We start from the raw sequence: 16,529 nt of genomic DNA, 5'->3' as shown, positions 1-16,529 counted from the left end.
TAAGCAGATAATGTTTCTAACAACAGTGAGTCTCCTGAAAGAAGGATAGATATAGCTAGGGGGGCTTTCGCTTTTCTGCTTTCCTCATTGTTCAGAGACAGAACAAGTAGGGCATGGCAGCTCAAATACCTAAATGACTGTAGGAGAAACAGGGAGATGATATGCTTTATTCCCTCAACTCACCAAAGACAAGGTGGAGAGTGAGGTATACAAGGACTATCTTGAAAGGGAATTGTTGAGAGAGAGATGAGTAATGTTGAAAGAGAGAGAAAAAGAGAGAGGTAGAGATGAGTAATGTTGAAAGAGAGAGAGAAAGAGAGAGGTAGAGATGAGTAATGTTGAAAGAGAGAGAGAAAAAGATGAGTACTGTCATTAGAAAGGCAAGTACAAAAACACAAAAGAACGAGGAAACAAATGGGGTTTCTGTATCCATGAGTAATGAACATATTATAAGATTATGCTATTTGTCTGGTCAGGGAGGGCAGGTCAATTGAATAATTTTTTTCAACAGTAGATTCAATTATTCCAATCTAGAAGGGTTTCAACCATGGTCAGCCTAAGAATACTTGTGACTGTCACCGAATGAGTGGAAGGAGGATGGTCCATGGATGGTTCTCAGGAGGCCATAAAATGTCTGATAGAGTCCCTGAAGAAAGAGGCCAAGGCCAAAACACACTAATATGCCTTAACCGCACTACATCCTCAGTGTTTAGAAAACACATGAGCAACCCAGGAGCAGTTTGACTTTTTAGACTATATTTTGGGGAGTAACCATTACATGGACATAAGGACTTGAATGGCAGGACCCAAGGTTTCCCAGCAGAACATTGCCCAAAGCATCACACTGCCACCACCGGCTTGCCTCCTTCATGACACAGCTTCTGGGGGCCAACCTGCTTTTCTTTCTTTCTTTTATTTGTTCTTACCGGTTTGCAGCGTTTGAGCCTGAAAGGTCCTTCCTGTCTTAGTTTGTAATACAGGTAGTAAACGGTGAAGCCAAAGGTGGATGGGGCATGGTCGAAGACAACATGGATGTTGGAGCCCAGCTGGGAGATGCTGAGAGTCTTGGGCTTCCAGACTGGTGACACCCCAGAGTGAGAAACAGTAAAAGACATAGTATAAGAGAGTATTCCAGCAACAAATCAATTACACTGTCTACTTAAGCAATAAAGCATGAAGTGTCATGGTATATAGGCAATATACCACGGCTAAGAGCTGTTCTTAGGCACAATGAATAGCAGAGAGCCTGGAGACAGCATTTACCTGCGGTTTATTGGCCATATTACACAAACCCCCAAGATTCATTATTGCAATTATGAAGTTTTACCAAAGCAACTAAAGCAGATGTCAAACTCATCTCATATAGCACATTTATCAGAACTCGCGATTAGGATTTTATCACATTGGCCATCATTCATGAAACCTTCTCAGAAAAGATCTGAGATTCAAAAGTTGGGAGAGACTTACGAACATCTCTAAGTGTGATTCATGAAACAGTCGCACCTGGTCGAAATGAGTGTAGATGTCATCATAGACTGATAAATCGGATAAAGCCGTGGACGTGAGAACGCCCGGCACCTGTCCATATTTACATAAAAAACACCGGTACTTGATGCGTGTACGGCAATCAGCAACCTATGAATTGACAAATTGCAACATAAACTATAGCCTGAAACGGCTAATTAACCGTTCGTCATTCTCCGTGACAAAATCAGCGCAGTTACGGAACACTGAGTCTCAGCCTAGAGCTGGTAGGGTTACTGCTCGACCCAGAACCACTGGTTTATTTATCCTTTTACTGGTCAATTTAAGACCTGTTAGCTAATCAAGATGCCAGCCACCGAAATGATAACGACCATTTATGTCGATACGGCCTGAGTGACTTAGGAAATGCAAGGCAAAGCAAGTTTATTTGTCAACGCATTACACAAACAAAGGCATTTCAAACCTTACAAACGCATGAACAGAAATAAGAGAGAAAATGCCGAATAAATTGAAATAAATAATACAATAATAGCCTCCGGTAGTGATATTTAATATTGTGATACGTTTGTTTGTGTTATATTCATCGTCATCTTATTTTATATTAGGCCTACCTAATATTATATTTGTGGTTGTTGTTACTGAGGCAGTTACGATTGTTGTTTTTCGTAATAATGAAGGTCTTATTGCTTTACACTGTCTCTGACCAGACGTGAGTTTGATCGTAAGTATACGACAAAGATAATATTGATGAATAGCAGCTCTGTCGGTGAAATGATCGTACGATCATTTTAAGATCACATTTGATCGTACCCACGTTTCATGAATTAGAACCAATGTTCTTGGAGTCATTACATAACTAGCACACAGATGTATGGGAAACATCATAACCTACATGGTTTGCAGACTAGGTTGTCTGGGCCCAGTAGAACCTCGCAGGCTGAAAAACAAACAAAAGCAATTATAACAGGACTCAAAAATACTACTTTATTTACTATTACAACACTGCCAATAAAGCCAATCATTTTCCTCCCAATAAGGTTACATAGTTAAGGAAAACCTCTTCCTCAATAGTGACTAAACTCTGGACTCTAGCTGTAGCCTAAATGTCTGTGTTTATTTCTGCATATGTATGAAAGACCGGACTCTGCTGTGAAAGAAACCTCAGGCCTCAGTTTGACACCCCATGTAAATAAAGGAAAAACAAGTTTTGTGAAGAAAAAAAACAAAAGCTAAGCTCTGTAGTTTGGGCTGGGCTCCACTTACAGTTGGTGCGCAGGAAGGATGGAGGGAAGAAGCTGTCATTCATGAAGGTGGGGAAAGGAACGATTCGAACCATATAGTCTGTCTCAAAGGCCAGGCCAGCAAAGGGCTGGGAGCTCATCTTCTGTTAGGGAACAACAGGTATATGTTGGGGGGAGGAGTATACTGATAGTATTATTATAAGTATAATTACTTTGATTTATTTTCAGCAGTCATAAAGCTGCTTTTTGTTTCAGACTTCAGCAACCAAAGACTTTCATAACTTGTAAGAGTTAAGAGCATACATTTTGGGTAGATGGAAGGGGGAGAGAATTGTGTGTGCGGTGTGACTTACCAGAATCTTGTAGGAGAAGTTGAGCTGTCGCGGGTCTTTGAGGATCATGTGTTGACACTGTTTATCCTCTGGGTTCTTATCCTCCAGGTACACTCTGAAGCCTTTCACATACTCGATACCTGGAAAGAACCACACAGAACACATGGGTTCAAAACCGATAGAAGGATTAACACAATTACACCTTGGTTTTATTTTTTACCCTTATTTTCCCCAGAAAATATGACTGAGAAAACATAAAAATTGTCACCAACAACCAGGAAGGAATTAGGGCTAAAAAAGTTTGCTCAGGGACTTGACAGATTTATCACATCCCAGACTCAACGATTCAATACCCTGTCACCTAAAATGTTCAGGACCCAAACCAAAAACCACAGGTCAATCCGTGTGTCAATGACATCACGACAAACGCTTCCACAACTGCAATATTAACCTTCAAATATCCCAGAACAACGAACAACAACTGGAAAGAGGGATTTACATCAGAATATTACTCAAGGACAAATATTAAGGGGGAACATTTTAACATTATGTAGTGATGATGCCATCCTAGTTTAAGTGGATGCTCTTACTGGTAATGGTAAAGATTTAGTTTCCTCTTCATAATTTGAGCTTGAAGAATGACATCAAATATGTTTCAAGACCCTTTTTTTTGTTCTTTTTATGAGAGACCATAATATGAGCCAGCAGCAGTGAGTAATATGCCCTGGCAGATGACCAGACTGGATTCATATACTATTTCAAATCATTCAGGTACTTTTTAGCCTGTCCAGAGCACTGTGGGAATGCCTTGCAGTTTTGGGACTTTATGTTGATCCTGAAACAGGCAAGCTCAAGCAAGCACAGCTAAGCGTTTTTAAATATGCAATATTAAAATAGTTTTTGTAACCCAAGTATGCAGAGGACAAGCATGAGGGTGTCTGTGTGCCAAGGAAGCATTCCTGTGCCCTTCAAAGTGTGCCAGCGCAACTCCCTGTTAATTACATTTCTGCCCTATCAGTCCAAGGCAGAACCCACACATTCCCTGTGGCTTGTATTACCTGTGTGTGTGTGTGTGCATGCGTGCGAGTACAAGCTTAGGATCTGAAAGAGCTCCCTCTTTGTGGTGGCTGTAACTCTACACCTCCTCTTTCTTCCACCCCCATCACCTTACCTCCTCCTCCATCTCCACACAGACACCATCAGTCTCATCGTCAACAGAGAGAAGAGCTTCAGGGAACGGAAAGAAAAACAGAGGAAAAAGCTGTCTAACAGGTTGGGCTGTCTATCCCTGGACATGTTTTTGTCTCAGCGCAGATAGCATTAACTCTTGATTCAAAGGAAAGAGGCCTTCTTTCTGTGCCTCTCATTTTCCGTCTCTTTCTACATTTCAATTCAAGGGCTTTATTTGTTTACATTGCCAAAGCATCTGAAAAAGAAAAATAATAAAAAATAAATATAAAAAAAATAAAATAACAAAAGTGAAAAATCTAAAGGCTTCAATTTTAAGCTGACTTTGATATTATTGATGTATTGATGTAAAAATGTACCAACAGTTACAAGAATGACAAGGCAGAATAAATAAAGACATCGGTAAGTTCACAGTGTTTTCTGTGTACTGGTCGTCCTTTCCTAATGTCAACAGGGTCACACAATTCTGCTGTGATTCCACATTGCGATATGTCAGCTAAAATACACAAGTTTCTCAATGAAACAAATATTACAGGTCAATAAAGAATTTAAAAAATATGGTTTTAATTCTTTATTTGTCTGTAGGATCTGAGGAAATGATGTGGCTCAAAAGTGGTCATACAGTTGGCAGAAAGTTAGGAAGTGCAGCTCTACTTCCACTTAATTTAGTGGGCAGTTTGCACTTGGGTTGTCAATTTCAGCCCAAACCCAACGGGTATCTGACAGCCTGACTGGCTTGGCCTGTGTTCTAAAGAATGTCATTGGGCTAGGCTTGGTTTGGGCTTGCAGAATAAAATAAAAAAAGCTAAGACAGGAGCAGGTGTGGTACTAAAGTCTTTATGAAAGACAATTCTTAACTAGTCTCTTACTTGGTTCTGACAAAAATGTATGGTGTTGAAATTGCTCATTTTGTAAAAACATGAAATGTGCCGTCCCAAGTTTTCACATGGCGTGTGACTGATAGGTGCGTTGTCTCTTGCACTCCTTCTCAGCTGCAATGACAGAAGCAGGTGTGATGCGGACGTCGCTACTAATAAAAGTTATTTACTAATTGCTTACTTGGTTCTGACTGAAATAATTGTCAAACTAGTCCCTTTGAGCAAAATAATGTAATTTGGGCTAATTGTACCTACCCCACGTTTCCATGGACACCCAGGAAGTCTACCTTTCCTCACACTGATATACAACATGCTGCTATAGTACCAGCACGTTTCCAAGAGTTGGGACGCTGTGTAAAATGTAAGGAAAAACAGAATGCAATGATGTGCAAATCATTTAAACCCCATATTCAATAGAAAATAGCACAAAGACAACATATCAAATGTTGAAACTGAGAAATTCTATGGTTTCTTGAGAGATATATGCCCACTTTGAATTTGATGCCCGCAACATGTTTAAAACATTTTTTGGGGACGGAGGCAAAAAAAGACTGGAAAAGTAAAAAACTAAACCTGGTGGAATATCACACAGCAAATTAGGTCAACTGGCAATATGTCAGTAACATGATTCTCCTCCACAAATGAACAAATTACCACCTTACATTACTTCTCTGCTGATATACATGAATACAAACTATCAAACAGTCTCAGGGATGGTTAACTATAGAGATACCTCAATCTCCACTAAGATCTAAGATCAGCTTTATACACCACGTTTCCAAAGAAGTTGGGACACTGTAAAATGTAAAGAAAAATTAAACGCAATGATGTGCAAATCCTTTAAACACTGTAATCAATAGAAAATAGTACAAATGTTTAAACTGAGAAATGCTATTGTGTCTTGGAAAATATATGGCCACGTTTTTGTTGCCAGCAACACGTTTTAAAAAAGCTGGGACAGGGGCAACAAATGACTGGAAAAGTTGTCTAGAGCTACAAAAAAAACTGGTGGAACATCTTACAGCAAATCAGGTTAATCGGCAACAGGTCAGTAACATGATTGGGTATTAAAAGATAATTCCAGAGAGGATGGGTCTGTCAGAAATGAGAATGGGGAAGGGTTCACCACTCTGTGAAAGACTGGGAGCAAATAGTCCAACAATTTAAGAATAACGTTTCTCAATGTAAAATTTCTAAAAGTTTGGGGATCTCATCATCTACGGAACATAATATCATTCAAAGATTCAGAGAATCCAGAGAAATCTCTGTATGTAAGGCCATGATGGCCGTGATCTTCGGGCCCTCAGATGGCAATGCATTGAAAAGAAAATTCTGTAGTCGAAATCACTGCATAGGCTCAGGAACCCCTTCCAGAAACCATTGTCTGTGAACACAGTACGTCACTGCATCCACAAAAGCAAGTTAAAACTCTACCATGCGAAGAAGAAACCAGATATAAACAAGATCCAGAACCGCCGCCTCTGTGGCTGAGCTCATTAAAGACGGACTGAGACGAAGTGGAAAACTGTCCTATGGTCTAAAAAATGAAATAATTTTTGGGAATAATGGACACCGTGTCCTTTGGAAATAAAGGGGAGAGGGATCATCTGGCTTATAAGCGCACAGTTCAAAATCCAGCATCCGTGGTGGTATGGAGGTGCATTAGTGCACATGGCATGGGTGACATGCACATCTGTGAAGAGACCATAAATGTTCAACAATGTATATTGGTTTAGGAGCAACATTAGCTGCCATCCAGACATTGTCTTTTTCAGGGAAGGTGTTATATATTCCAGCAAGACAATGCCAATCCACATTATGCATGCATTACAACAGCATGGCTCCATTAAAAAAGAGTCTGGGTGCTAAACTGGCCTGCCTGCAGTCCAGACCTGTCCCCCATTGAAAACATTTGGTGTATTATGAAACTAAAAATACGACAAAGAGACCCTGAACTGTTGAAATCCTGTATCAAGCAAGAATGTGAACACATTTCACTTTCAAAATTACAGCAATTGGTCTCCTCAGTTCCCAAACGTTTACAGAGTATTGTTTGAAGTGGTGATGCAACAGAGTGGAAAACGTGCCCCTCTCCCAAATTTGTTGCGGGCAACAAATAAAAAAAATTGCATTTATTTTTCCCAAAACAATAAGATTTCAGTTTCAACATTTGATATGTGGTCTTTGAGCTATTTTTAATTACATATAGGGATAAATTATTTGATCATGACTGCATTGTTTTTATTTGCAGTTCATGCAACATCCCAACTTTTTTGGAAACGGGATTGTAGTTCATTATAATCTTAAGAAGAATGTGAATAAAACATGACGCTACATGCATAATGTGTGCCACTACCAACCTTGTAAACCTGATGCTAAATTCAGCACAGGCTCATTTCGAAAATATTATTGGCTACCCTCACTGTAAAAGTGAATTTCGGGTATTTGTTTGTTTATTAGTCTAATAATTCTTTACCAATTAAAATAATCTATCAATGATCTGACCTGACGCGTCAAAACGAAACAAAACTGAATGCATTTTCATTTATAATTAAATTAATCAGTAGTATAATGATTGTCAAAATGTATTTAGAACAATGTGATAAGTCAGCAGCAAACCTTTATATTTCAGTTAAAGATCAAAGTAACCTAGTATGGCATATTGTACACTATTAAATAAACTAAATTGTAATGAAATGGTTGTTATTTAAACTATACTATCTTTATTACAACATGCCTAAGTGTAAAAATATAATGGAATTTAATAAAACAGTTTATGTCAGTGGTTGCATGAGTTTGTTGGAGTTGGAGCTGATTGAAACAATCCCAGACAACAGACACGGAATTGGTCAGATTTCCAAGGCCATGGATGTTTTATATTCCCAAAATCAACAGTTTTTGATTATTTTCAAATACTTCCCCTCTTAACTTATACAAGTTTCCCTGCCTCTTCACAATTTGTTCGCTGCAGTCTCTGCTTTGTTACCGAAACCGCAATATGGTCTAAGGAAAGGTCCTGATGTTTTTTATAATAGGTTTGGGCTCAATAAATTCATGTGATGTTGGGACTGGACTTCAGGTAATAGTGCTTCAGGTAGTGTTTTTGGTTTAATCATTTCCTTAATTTTATTTTAAGAATTTTGCAAACCTTGTCCAACCTGTAATAGTTTAGAATTTTTTAGCTTCTTTGGTAATTTCAATCACGCATTTGTTGCTGTTCTATGAAATATGTAAATAATATTTTCTAATCTTTGTCTCTTCATCTTTCCTCACTCTGCCTCTCTGGCGATCTACTTCCCAGTTTGTCTTCTGCCCTTTACTTTTCCCTATCTTTTTTCTAACCCTACACCTGAGTAGTGTAGAGTGGTGGCCTTTGTCCTGGGGAACAAGAGGCCGTATTGTCCAAAAGATCAGCCAAGGAGTCACATTACCAACAGCAACAACGCTTCAGTAGACGGAAGCTATTTAAATACCCGGCACACACCAATAACAGCGTTGCTGTGAAGGGTATGGATCCCATCCTCCACCTCTTAGGTCTGCATGACTGTCAGGGCAGCAGAGGAACAACCCTGCCAGGGGGAGGTAACCTGCCTGGTGTCTTTGATCAGGACAGAACCGGCACTAACGTCAAAGCACCAGCACTGGGCTTTGACGTTAAAACCTTTTTTTTTACCTTCCTCTCCTGACGCCAAACCTCTTCCATCTACACATTCCACTTCTTTCGGCCTGAGAGAAATAAGATAAACACAACCCCCACCCCTTGTGCACCCAGCCGTAAGAAGCACACGTGTGGGTTTAAAAATTCTGGCGTCTCCTGGATGCAAGACAAACTCCCCAAAACAATCTTGAGAGGAGCGTTTACAAATAGGCCGAATACTTCACTTATGGCCACGGATTTCCGTTCACTTGGAATGGCTGCTGATATCTTAATTACCAGTCACTGGTGTAGATTTTCCCATTGATATAGAGTCTGTATCCCTATTTCGTCATATAAGAAGGTTTTAAATTGCCTTTGGTTTTCATACCTAGCGGACTGGGCATCCAGTGGACCAGCACAGCAGCCTGGCTGTCACAGGAGAGGTGACTGAACGTCACATTGTTCACCTCATGGATGGCGTGCTTCCCCAACTGGCTCCAGGTCACAGAGCAGTCTATCAGTGAACAGAGAGAAGTTAAATCACAGTTAGAGGATGTTAACAACAGAGAAGTAGTGGACAGAACTACACAGAGAACTACATATCCCAGCCCCCCTCATCTTCTATGGCAAAGAGAATGCCCCCCCCTCACCAATCACAAGACATTTACACTTTTTAGTACCTTCTAGCTGATGCTCATGTACAGATAGAACAAAAACAATCCAATATTAAGGAGGACCAATCGGAGACCATGGTAGCCTGGATCAAGGCTTGACCCTATGGGGGGTACAGAAGGACAGACGAGCGGGGGGATCTCTCAGAGTCAAGCCTGAAGAAGAGGATGTGCAGCCATGCAAAGAATGGTCCCCCCATCTCTTTTTACTATGATCCCCATGTCTTCTCTTCTCTCTCAGGTAGAGGTAGTGGAGCAGCAGCCTGTATCACCCACGCCCCTGGATTTGAGCTGGGCTCGATTGTAATGCTAAACCAGAGAGAGGCTTTTCAGCAAAGCTGTTCCCTCTGACAGTCACAGACAATGGGAGCCGACTACTGGGAAAATCGGGATTTGCTACAGGATACGAAAAACCTTGACTTCTGTAGAAATTAACTTCACTTGGACAGGGGTGGCATGGAGAAGTGGCAATTTTTAAGATGGTAAAATAGCAATGTTAATATAGAAAGGAAATGGCAGGCAGTGTTCATGCATGGCCATGTAAGAAAGTCAACAGTATAAACTGGACATTGCATATACGTAGATTTAAAGGCCTTGTTATGAAGAGTGAGAGAAAAAGACTCACTGTCTGTTCGGAATGTGACCCCAAGCTTCCGACCATTCTCATCAGAACTTGACTGGACCTGGAGCCCCTATGGAGGACAGGAGGAGAAATTGTAGGAAGACAAGGACAACTGGCAGACAGTGATAAATATCATCATAATTCAACCAGCTCATTATGCCAGCAAAACCTCCGACAGTCAGTCTGCAGACTCGCTGGAAAAGTAGGAAAATCAGCCAGCTCACAGATGTTAAAAGCAGTGTGATCTAAATTTCCTGAACAAAATATAACCAAGTACTGCATACTTGTATCAGTATACAATATAACTTGGGGAAAATTGCGATAGATAAAGGTATTATGTTTGGCAATATATGCATAGCAGTATTATTTAACAATATCACAATACAGTTTCCTTCATTGGTTGTCCTATATCAATTTATTTTCAGCAATATTATTTTCCAAAATATCTGAAAAGTATTAATCAGACTACAGAATCCACAGTGATTTGGTACTTAATAATGATAATTCCCAGCAGTATGAAATAAACCAGCCAGTGAAATAAGTGTTTCTAGACAGCCAAACAAATGAGTAACACGAAAGCTGAGTTTTGGACATAGGTTCTGAAATGGATTTGCCTCAGGACCAAAATTGAACAAGGGTGTTCCAATATTCACAGAAATTGAATTTCACTGAAATACTATTTGGAGGAAAGATTAGTTGTGCAATATATCAAATCTGTTAAACAGTGCTTTAAATTTGTAGCTCAATATTGTAATTGTTTCCTTAAAATTTTTTTTTAATGTTTAAGGTTCTGTCCCAGAGCAGAGTTTACATTCAGATATCAAATAAAGAAAACCCAAAAATGTTGATCAACATAACTTCAAATTCACCTTTTCTCACATATTCCATTGACATCCAAATAGAAGTTAACTCTAAGTCTTCAAATAGGCCCATTTCTACCCCACTTCCACTTTCATGTCCTAAACTAGTTCAAACCCCTCTCCCACAACACTCTTTCACTTATGCACACAAACTCTTACCTGGACACACACAAACAAAAACACAATTTTGCACATACACCAACATACTAGGTCTGCAGCTATCCATTATTTTAATAATCAAGTATTCTACCGATTGTTTTGCTGATGAATCGGATAAGAAATAAATGTGCCTTCTTAAAGAGCAATAGTAAATGCACAAGGGAAAAGACTGGTCTCTTAAAATGAACAAATAATTGGTTTCCATTTTATGAAAAATCTAAAATGTTATTGCTTAAATTGCATAAAATATTATCCGTCTAAACTAAACCCATTTAGTGCATTTCAATGCCATATCACATTCTGGGATTTAAAGAAAAAAATATCTAAACAAATAAATACAATTTCAAATTAATTTAAGCTAAAGACAACTTAAAACTAAGGCATACATTTAAATAATAATAAAAAATTATAATACATAAATACGTACGCTTTAAGTTGGTGCAACTTAACTTTCAGAACTACACGTTTCAACCAAAATTCAGCTCAGGCATAAGCCTTACTTCTTGGAAGGCTTTGTGGCATTTGTAGGAAGCAAAAAATGACACTCCCCAGTGTCATTGTCATACTGGAAAGTCTAAGAGCGTCCCATGCGCAGCTTTCGTGCAGAAGAATGCAAATTGTCTGCCAGTATTTTCTGATAACATACTGCATTCCTCTTGCCATCAATTATCACAAGTTTCCGTGCCTTTAGAGCTCACATCGAGCCACCACCATGCTTCACAGTGGGGATGGTATTCTGTTCACTATAGACCTTATTGACCCCTCTCCAAACAAAGTGGTTACGGTTGTTACCATAAAGCTCTATTTTGGCCTTGTCACTCCAAATTAGTGTGCCAGAGACTGTGAGGCATGTCAAGGTATTGTCGGGCATATTGTAACCAGGCTTTTTTGTGGCATTGGTGCAGTAAAGGCTTCTTTCTGGCAACTCAATCACGCAGCTCATTTTGTTGAAGTATCGTCGTATTGTGCTCCTTGAAACAACCACACCGTCTTTTTCCAGAGTAGCCTGTATTTCTCCTGAGGTTACCTGTGGGATTTGCTTTGTATCCCGAACAATTTTTCTGCCAGCTTTGGCTGAAATGTTTCTTGGTCTACCTGACCTTGGCTTGGTATCAAGAGCTCCCCGAATTTGGCTTTGGATATCTTTATAAAGTTCCATTACCTTGTTACACAGGACTTTTCTGCTCCCCACGGCTCAGTATCTACCCTGCTCATTGCATCCATGTGAGAGCTAACAAACAGACTATTTATACACAGACACTAATTGCAATTTAAAAAGCCACAGGCGTGGGAAAGTCACCTTTAATTGACATTTTCACCTGCGTGTGTCACCTTGTGTGTCTGTAACAAGGCCAAACATTCAAGAGTATGTGTGTGCGCATGCATGTGTGTATAAGCTTTTAAAGGACCATGTGGTGGTTACAATGTACAAAAATCAGCATATCAACATGCTAACAACTGAGGCTTGTTCTGCGCTTTGATGCAATATTTCCTGCTACAGAGAACAGACGCTCTAATGGCAAGGATGTTGCCGGAATACACAGTAAGGACTTTGCCAGCTTTGTCAATGTTGCAGGGTCCAACACAACTTTCTCACTGGCCAGTTGGTCAGAAATGTACTGGCCCGGACTCAATTTCTACTGGCCCAAACTGTATTACAATAATAATAATAATATAATTGTATTTTACAGACATATAGTATGTAAATATCATATCAGAATATTGATTTATACCACAGATTTACATGCGATATGAGACATGAGAGCAGATGCAAGCAATCGCTGTTTACATAAATATAATGCAACATATATCATTACTTTTTAATCAAAATATTCGCGGCTATAAATGTCATCTTTTCATGAAGAGCCTTGCTTATTTGATATGACATAAAAGCATGAAAATAAAATAACTGAGTTAATATCATTTATGGTAACATAAATATGGAGCAATACAGTAGGCTACTTGCAGGTGCTTACTGTTTACCAGCCATGTCCGTATGGTTTCTCTATCCGTATTCACGGACTATGTCATGGACATAAATATGATGCAACGCACATTAATATGATGCACTTTAATATGTCGGGGGCATAGTCCCTAGTCCCTCTTCACAACATGATAGGCGGTCGTAATTACATTTTAAATTTGGATACGCGGCACCTCATTCATTCGCAACTGTGAGACGTTCATTCATTGTTCATAGTTGTTCGTCCCTTTATTAACGACTCTGCCTTATCGGCTGTCGTCGGGAACGCACAAAATGAATGGCTGTAGGTGTCCCTTGCCATTATCGTTTTCGACACACACAACCTGTTCTTTCATAGAAAACAAAGATGTTCGCATTTGCTTTGCCTCGTACAATATCTTATTTGGGTCCTGCTCTGGAATGCGCTATAAACTATGATTGGTAAAAACAGACCCGGGCCATCGTTAATGTTGAACCCTGTGTTGGATGGCGCGCTGCATTTGTTTTCCCCCAATACAGCGGATTCTCCTTCTTGGACAGGGGATGTAGGCTCCATTTTAACTTTTGTTGGCCTGCCTCCCTTCCTTTTTGGCAGCAAGTACCATGGCTTGTACTGTGCTTTGGAATTTGAATGCTTCGTCAGCATACAATGAGTTACGTTTTCTAAACCTGGGATTCAAAGCAACCCCAATCAGGACTGTATTTAGCAATATTGACACCTTGCTAAGGACCCTTTGGAACACGTGGTATTTATCATGGTTAAGCAGTGGTTGATTTGGGCCTTCTAATTTTAGACAAAGAGCGTTCCGGTTCCTTTTTAGGGCATGCCCTATTAACATATGCACTGATCAGCCATAACATTATGACCACCTGCCTAATATTGTGTATGTCCCCCTTTTGCCGCTAGACTTCTGAAGGTGTGCTGTGGTATCTGGCACCAAGGCGTTAGCAGCAGATCCTTTAAACTTTTCACGCGTGAGTTTCAAATATTCCTTACCGACCCCCCAGCGTGAGTTTTTTTGCACGTGACTTCAGTACTCTCCAGCATTTGAACTCAGGCCAGCATTTGAACAGTCACCTTGCTAGGTAAGGAACACTGCTTGCATTGCATTGCAAGCTTCTCTCGTTGACTCGAATTCTAAGAGCTGCAAAAGTTGGTTGATGTATTACTGTAGCTAGCTAGAAAACGTCAGCTAACCGCTAGCTAACAAATCGTGACCAGTAATTCAGTGCAGTGAAAATGAATAAACTATATAAAATGCATACAACGGGGAACGTAACTTCTAGAAAGTTTTTGCAATGGTTTTGATCGGTAGTAGACGCTAATATAATTCGTTTTTGTGTATTAGTGTTGGCTGTCTGTTGGTACGTAAGTAACACTTCTTGTCCCGATTTGAATGCTTTCTACCTGGTTAATATCATAGTATGGTCTTGAAACAATTACAATCAGGAAATAAAGTTATAAACACTGTTTGAGCTAAATGTGAGTAAATAATAGCGCGGTTTTACCAGCCATTGTTACGTCACTTGTAGCTCGGTATGCTAATGGTGCGTTCTAAACATGACGTTCTAATCACACCGGTGTGATCATACACGCCAAAGGGTTAAGTCCTGTAAGTTGCGAGGTGGGGCCTCCATGTATCAGACCTGTTTGTCCAGCACAAAAATGCTCAATTGGATTGAGATCTGGGGAATTTGGAGGCCAAGTCAACACCTTGAACTCGTTGTGTTCCACAAACCATTCCTGAACTATTTTTGTGGCAGTGCGCAATATCCTGCTGAAAGAGTCCAATGCCATCAGGGAATACCGTTGCCATGGTCTACAACAATGCTTAGGTAGATGGTTCATGTCAAAGTAACATCCACATGAATGGCAGGACTCAAGGTTTCCCCGCTGAACATTTCCCAAAGCATCACACAGCCTATGCTGGCTTGCCTTCTTCCCATAGTGCATCCGGGTGCCATGTGTTCTCCAGGTAAGCAACACACAGGCACTCGGCTATCCAAGGGATGTAAAAGAAAACATGATTCATCAGACCAGGCCACCTTCTTTCTTTGCTCTGTGGTCCAGTTCTGATGCTCACGTGCCCATTGTAGGCGCTTTCTTCAGTGGATAGGGGTCAGAATGGGCACCCTGACTGGGTACATAGCCCCATACGCGACAAACTGTGATGCACTGTGTGTTCTGACACCTTTCTATTAGTACCAGCATGACCTTTTTCAGCAATTTGAGTTACAGTAGCTTGTCTGATGGATCCCCACCCATGACCCTGCCTTGGCTGCCCATGATCCTGTCGCTGGTCCACTGCTTTTCCTTCCTTGGACCACTTTTGATAGGTACTGACCACTGCAGACCGGGAACACCCCACAAGGGATGCATTTTTGGAGATGCTCTAACCCAGTCATCTAGCCATCACAACTTCTCCCGTGTCAAAGTCACTCAGATCCTTACTCTTGCCCATTTTTCCTGCTTCTAACACATCAACTTTGAGGACAGAATGTTCACTTGCTGCCTAATATATCCCACCCACTGACAGGTGCCATGATAACAAGACTATCAGTGTTAATCACTTCACCTGTCAGTGGTCATAATGTTATGGCTGATCAATGTACATCATTATTAACATAGTCCATTGTGTGATTTGTCCATTCCTGCACTTATTTTATCTGAAGTCAAGCGCTGTGGTTAAGTGAGTGTTCGACTATTTGTAGGCTAATACAAATATAACTACTATCAAGTTAGCTGATCTGTGCACACAACTTAGCTCAAATTTACTGATCTATAGTGCAGAAAATACTCTTTTTGCCCTACCAAGTAAGGAAACTGCTTGGCATGCATTTTCTTTAAGACTCCCCGGGTCATCCCGTGAATATTTGGTTGCATATGTAGTCAGTAAATGTCTCTGTCTCACTTGCATATAGACAAGTTTTTAAACACACAAACGCACACGCACAAATGCACTCTTGCAGATTCTGGTTGTCATACATACAGTCTCACACACACACTGATGTTCACATGCACACACCCGCCCCTCACTTCCTTAGCCCCCACCCTCCGACCGGGACCTCCAGATGTGTGTCTGAAGTGAAGCAGAAAGAGGCTGAGCAGCTAGAGAGTAGACCACCATGGCTGAACAGTAGAAGCCTTCATCATTCTCATCACTCACTCCTCTCTGCTCTTAGCCAAAACATTGCCCCTTCATCAACATATTTCCCCAAAGGTCATACAGCATGCTCTTAAATACTCTAAAACAGGTATTCCCACATTTCACACTTTTAGCCCTCTGCCCATTAGGGACACCTTTGTTTTTGTATTTTATGGGAAAATACCTAATATTTTCAGTGAGTCAAGCCAATGTCGATTGCAGCCCTTTTTAAAGTCAGTAAACAACTGAAATCACAGGCTGTTCCAACTAGGGGTGGGTATTGGCATGTAACTTGTGATACGATATATATCACGATACACATTTTCAATACATCACGATTCATCACG

The 16,529-nt window shown here is 40.3% G+C and overlaps 1 protein-coding gene across 3 annotated transcripts in view; it reads right to left on the bottom strand.

Annotated features, from left to right (window-relative positions):
- il17rd (interleukin 17 receptor D) overlaps positions 1–16,529 on the bottom strand; it is a 46,175-nt gene that overhangs the window by 9,739 nt on the left and 19,907 nt on the right. Inside the window, exons 2-7 of one of the 3 annotated variants that reach the window (XM_010882089.4) lie at positions 10,058–10,124; positions 9,150–9,275; positions 3,080–3,198; positions 2,749–2,866; positions 2,378–2,422; positions 927–1,078 (exon numbers count right to left, since the gene is read on the bottom strand). In XM_010882089.4, the coding sequence (XP_010880391.1) occupies positions 927–1,078; positions 2,378–2,422; positions 2,749–2,866; positions 3,080–3,198; positions 9,150–9,275; positions 10,058–10,124 (627 nt within the window). Of the gene's footprint in view, positions 1–926; positions 1,079–2,377; positions 2,423–2,748; positions 2,870–3,079; positions 3,199–4,229; positions 4,286–9,149; positions 9,276–10,057; positions 10,125–16,529 lie in introns of those variants that run through there. The other 2 variants (XM_010882088.4, XM_034287499.1) reach the window with 2 other exon arrangements.

This window comes from Esox lucius, chromosome 17 (genome assembly GCF_011004845.1).
Source record: "Esox lucius isolate fEsoLuc1 chromosome 17, fEsoLuc1.pri, whole genome shotgun sequence".
Taxonomy (NCBI): Eukaryota; Metazoa; Chordata; class Actinopteri; order Esociformes; family Esocidae; genus Esox; species Esox lucius.
This window is presented reverse-complemented; position numbering and strand designations above follow the sequence as displayed.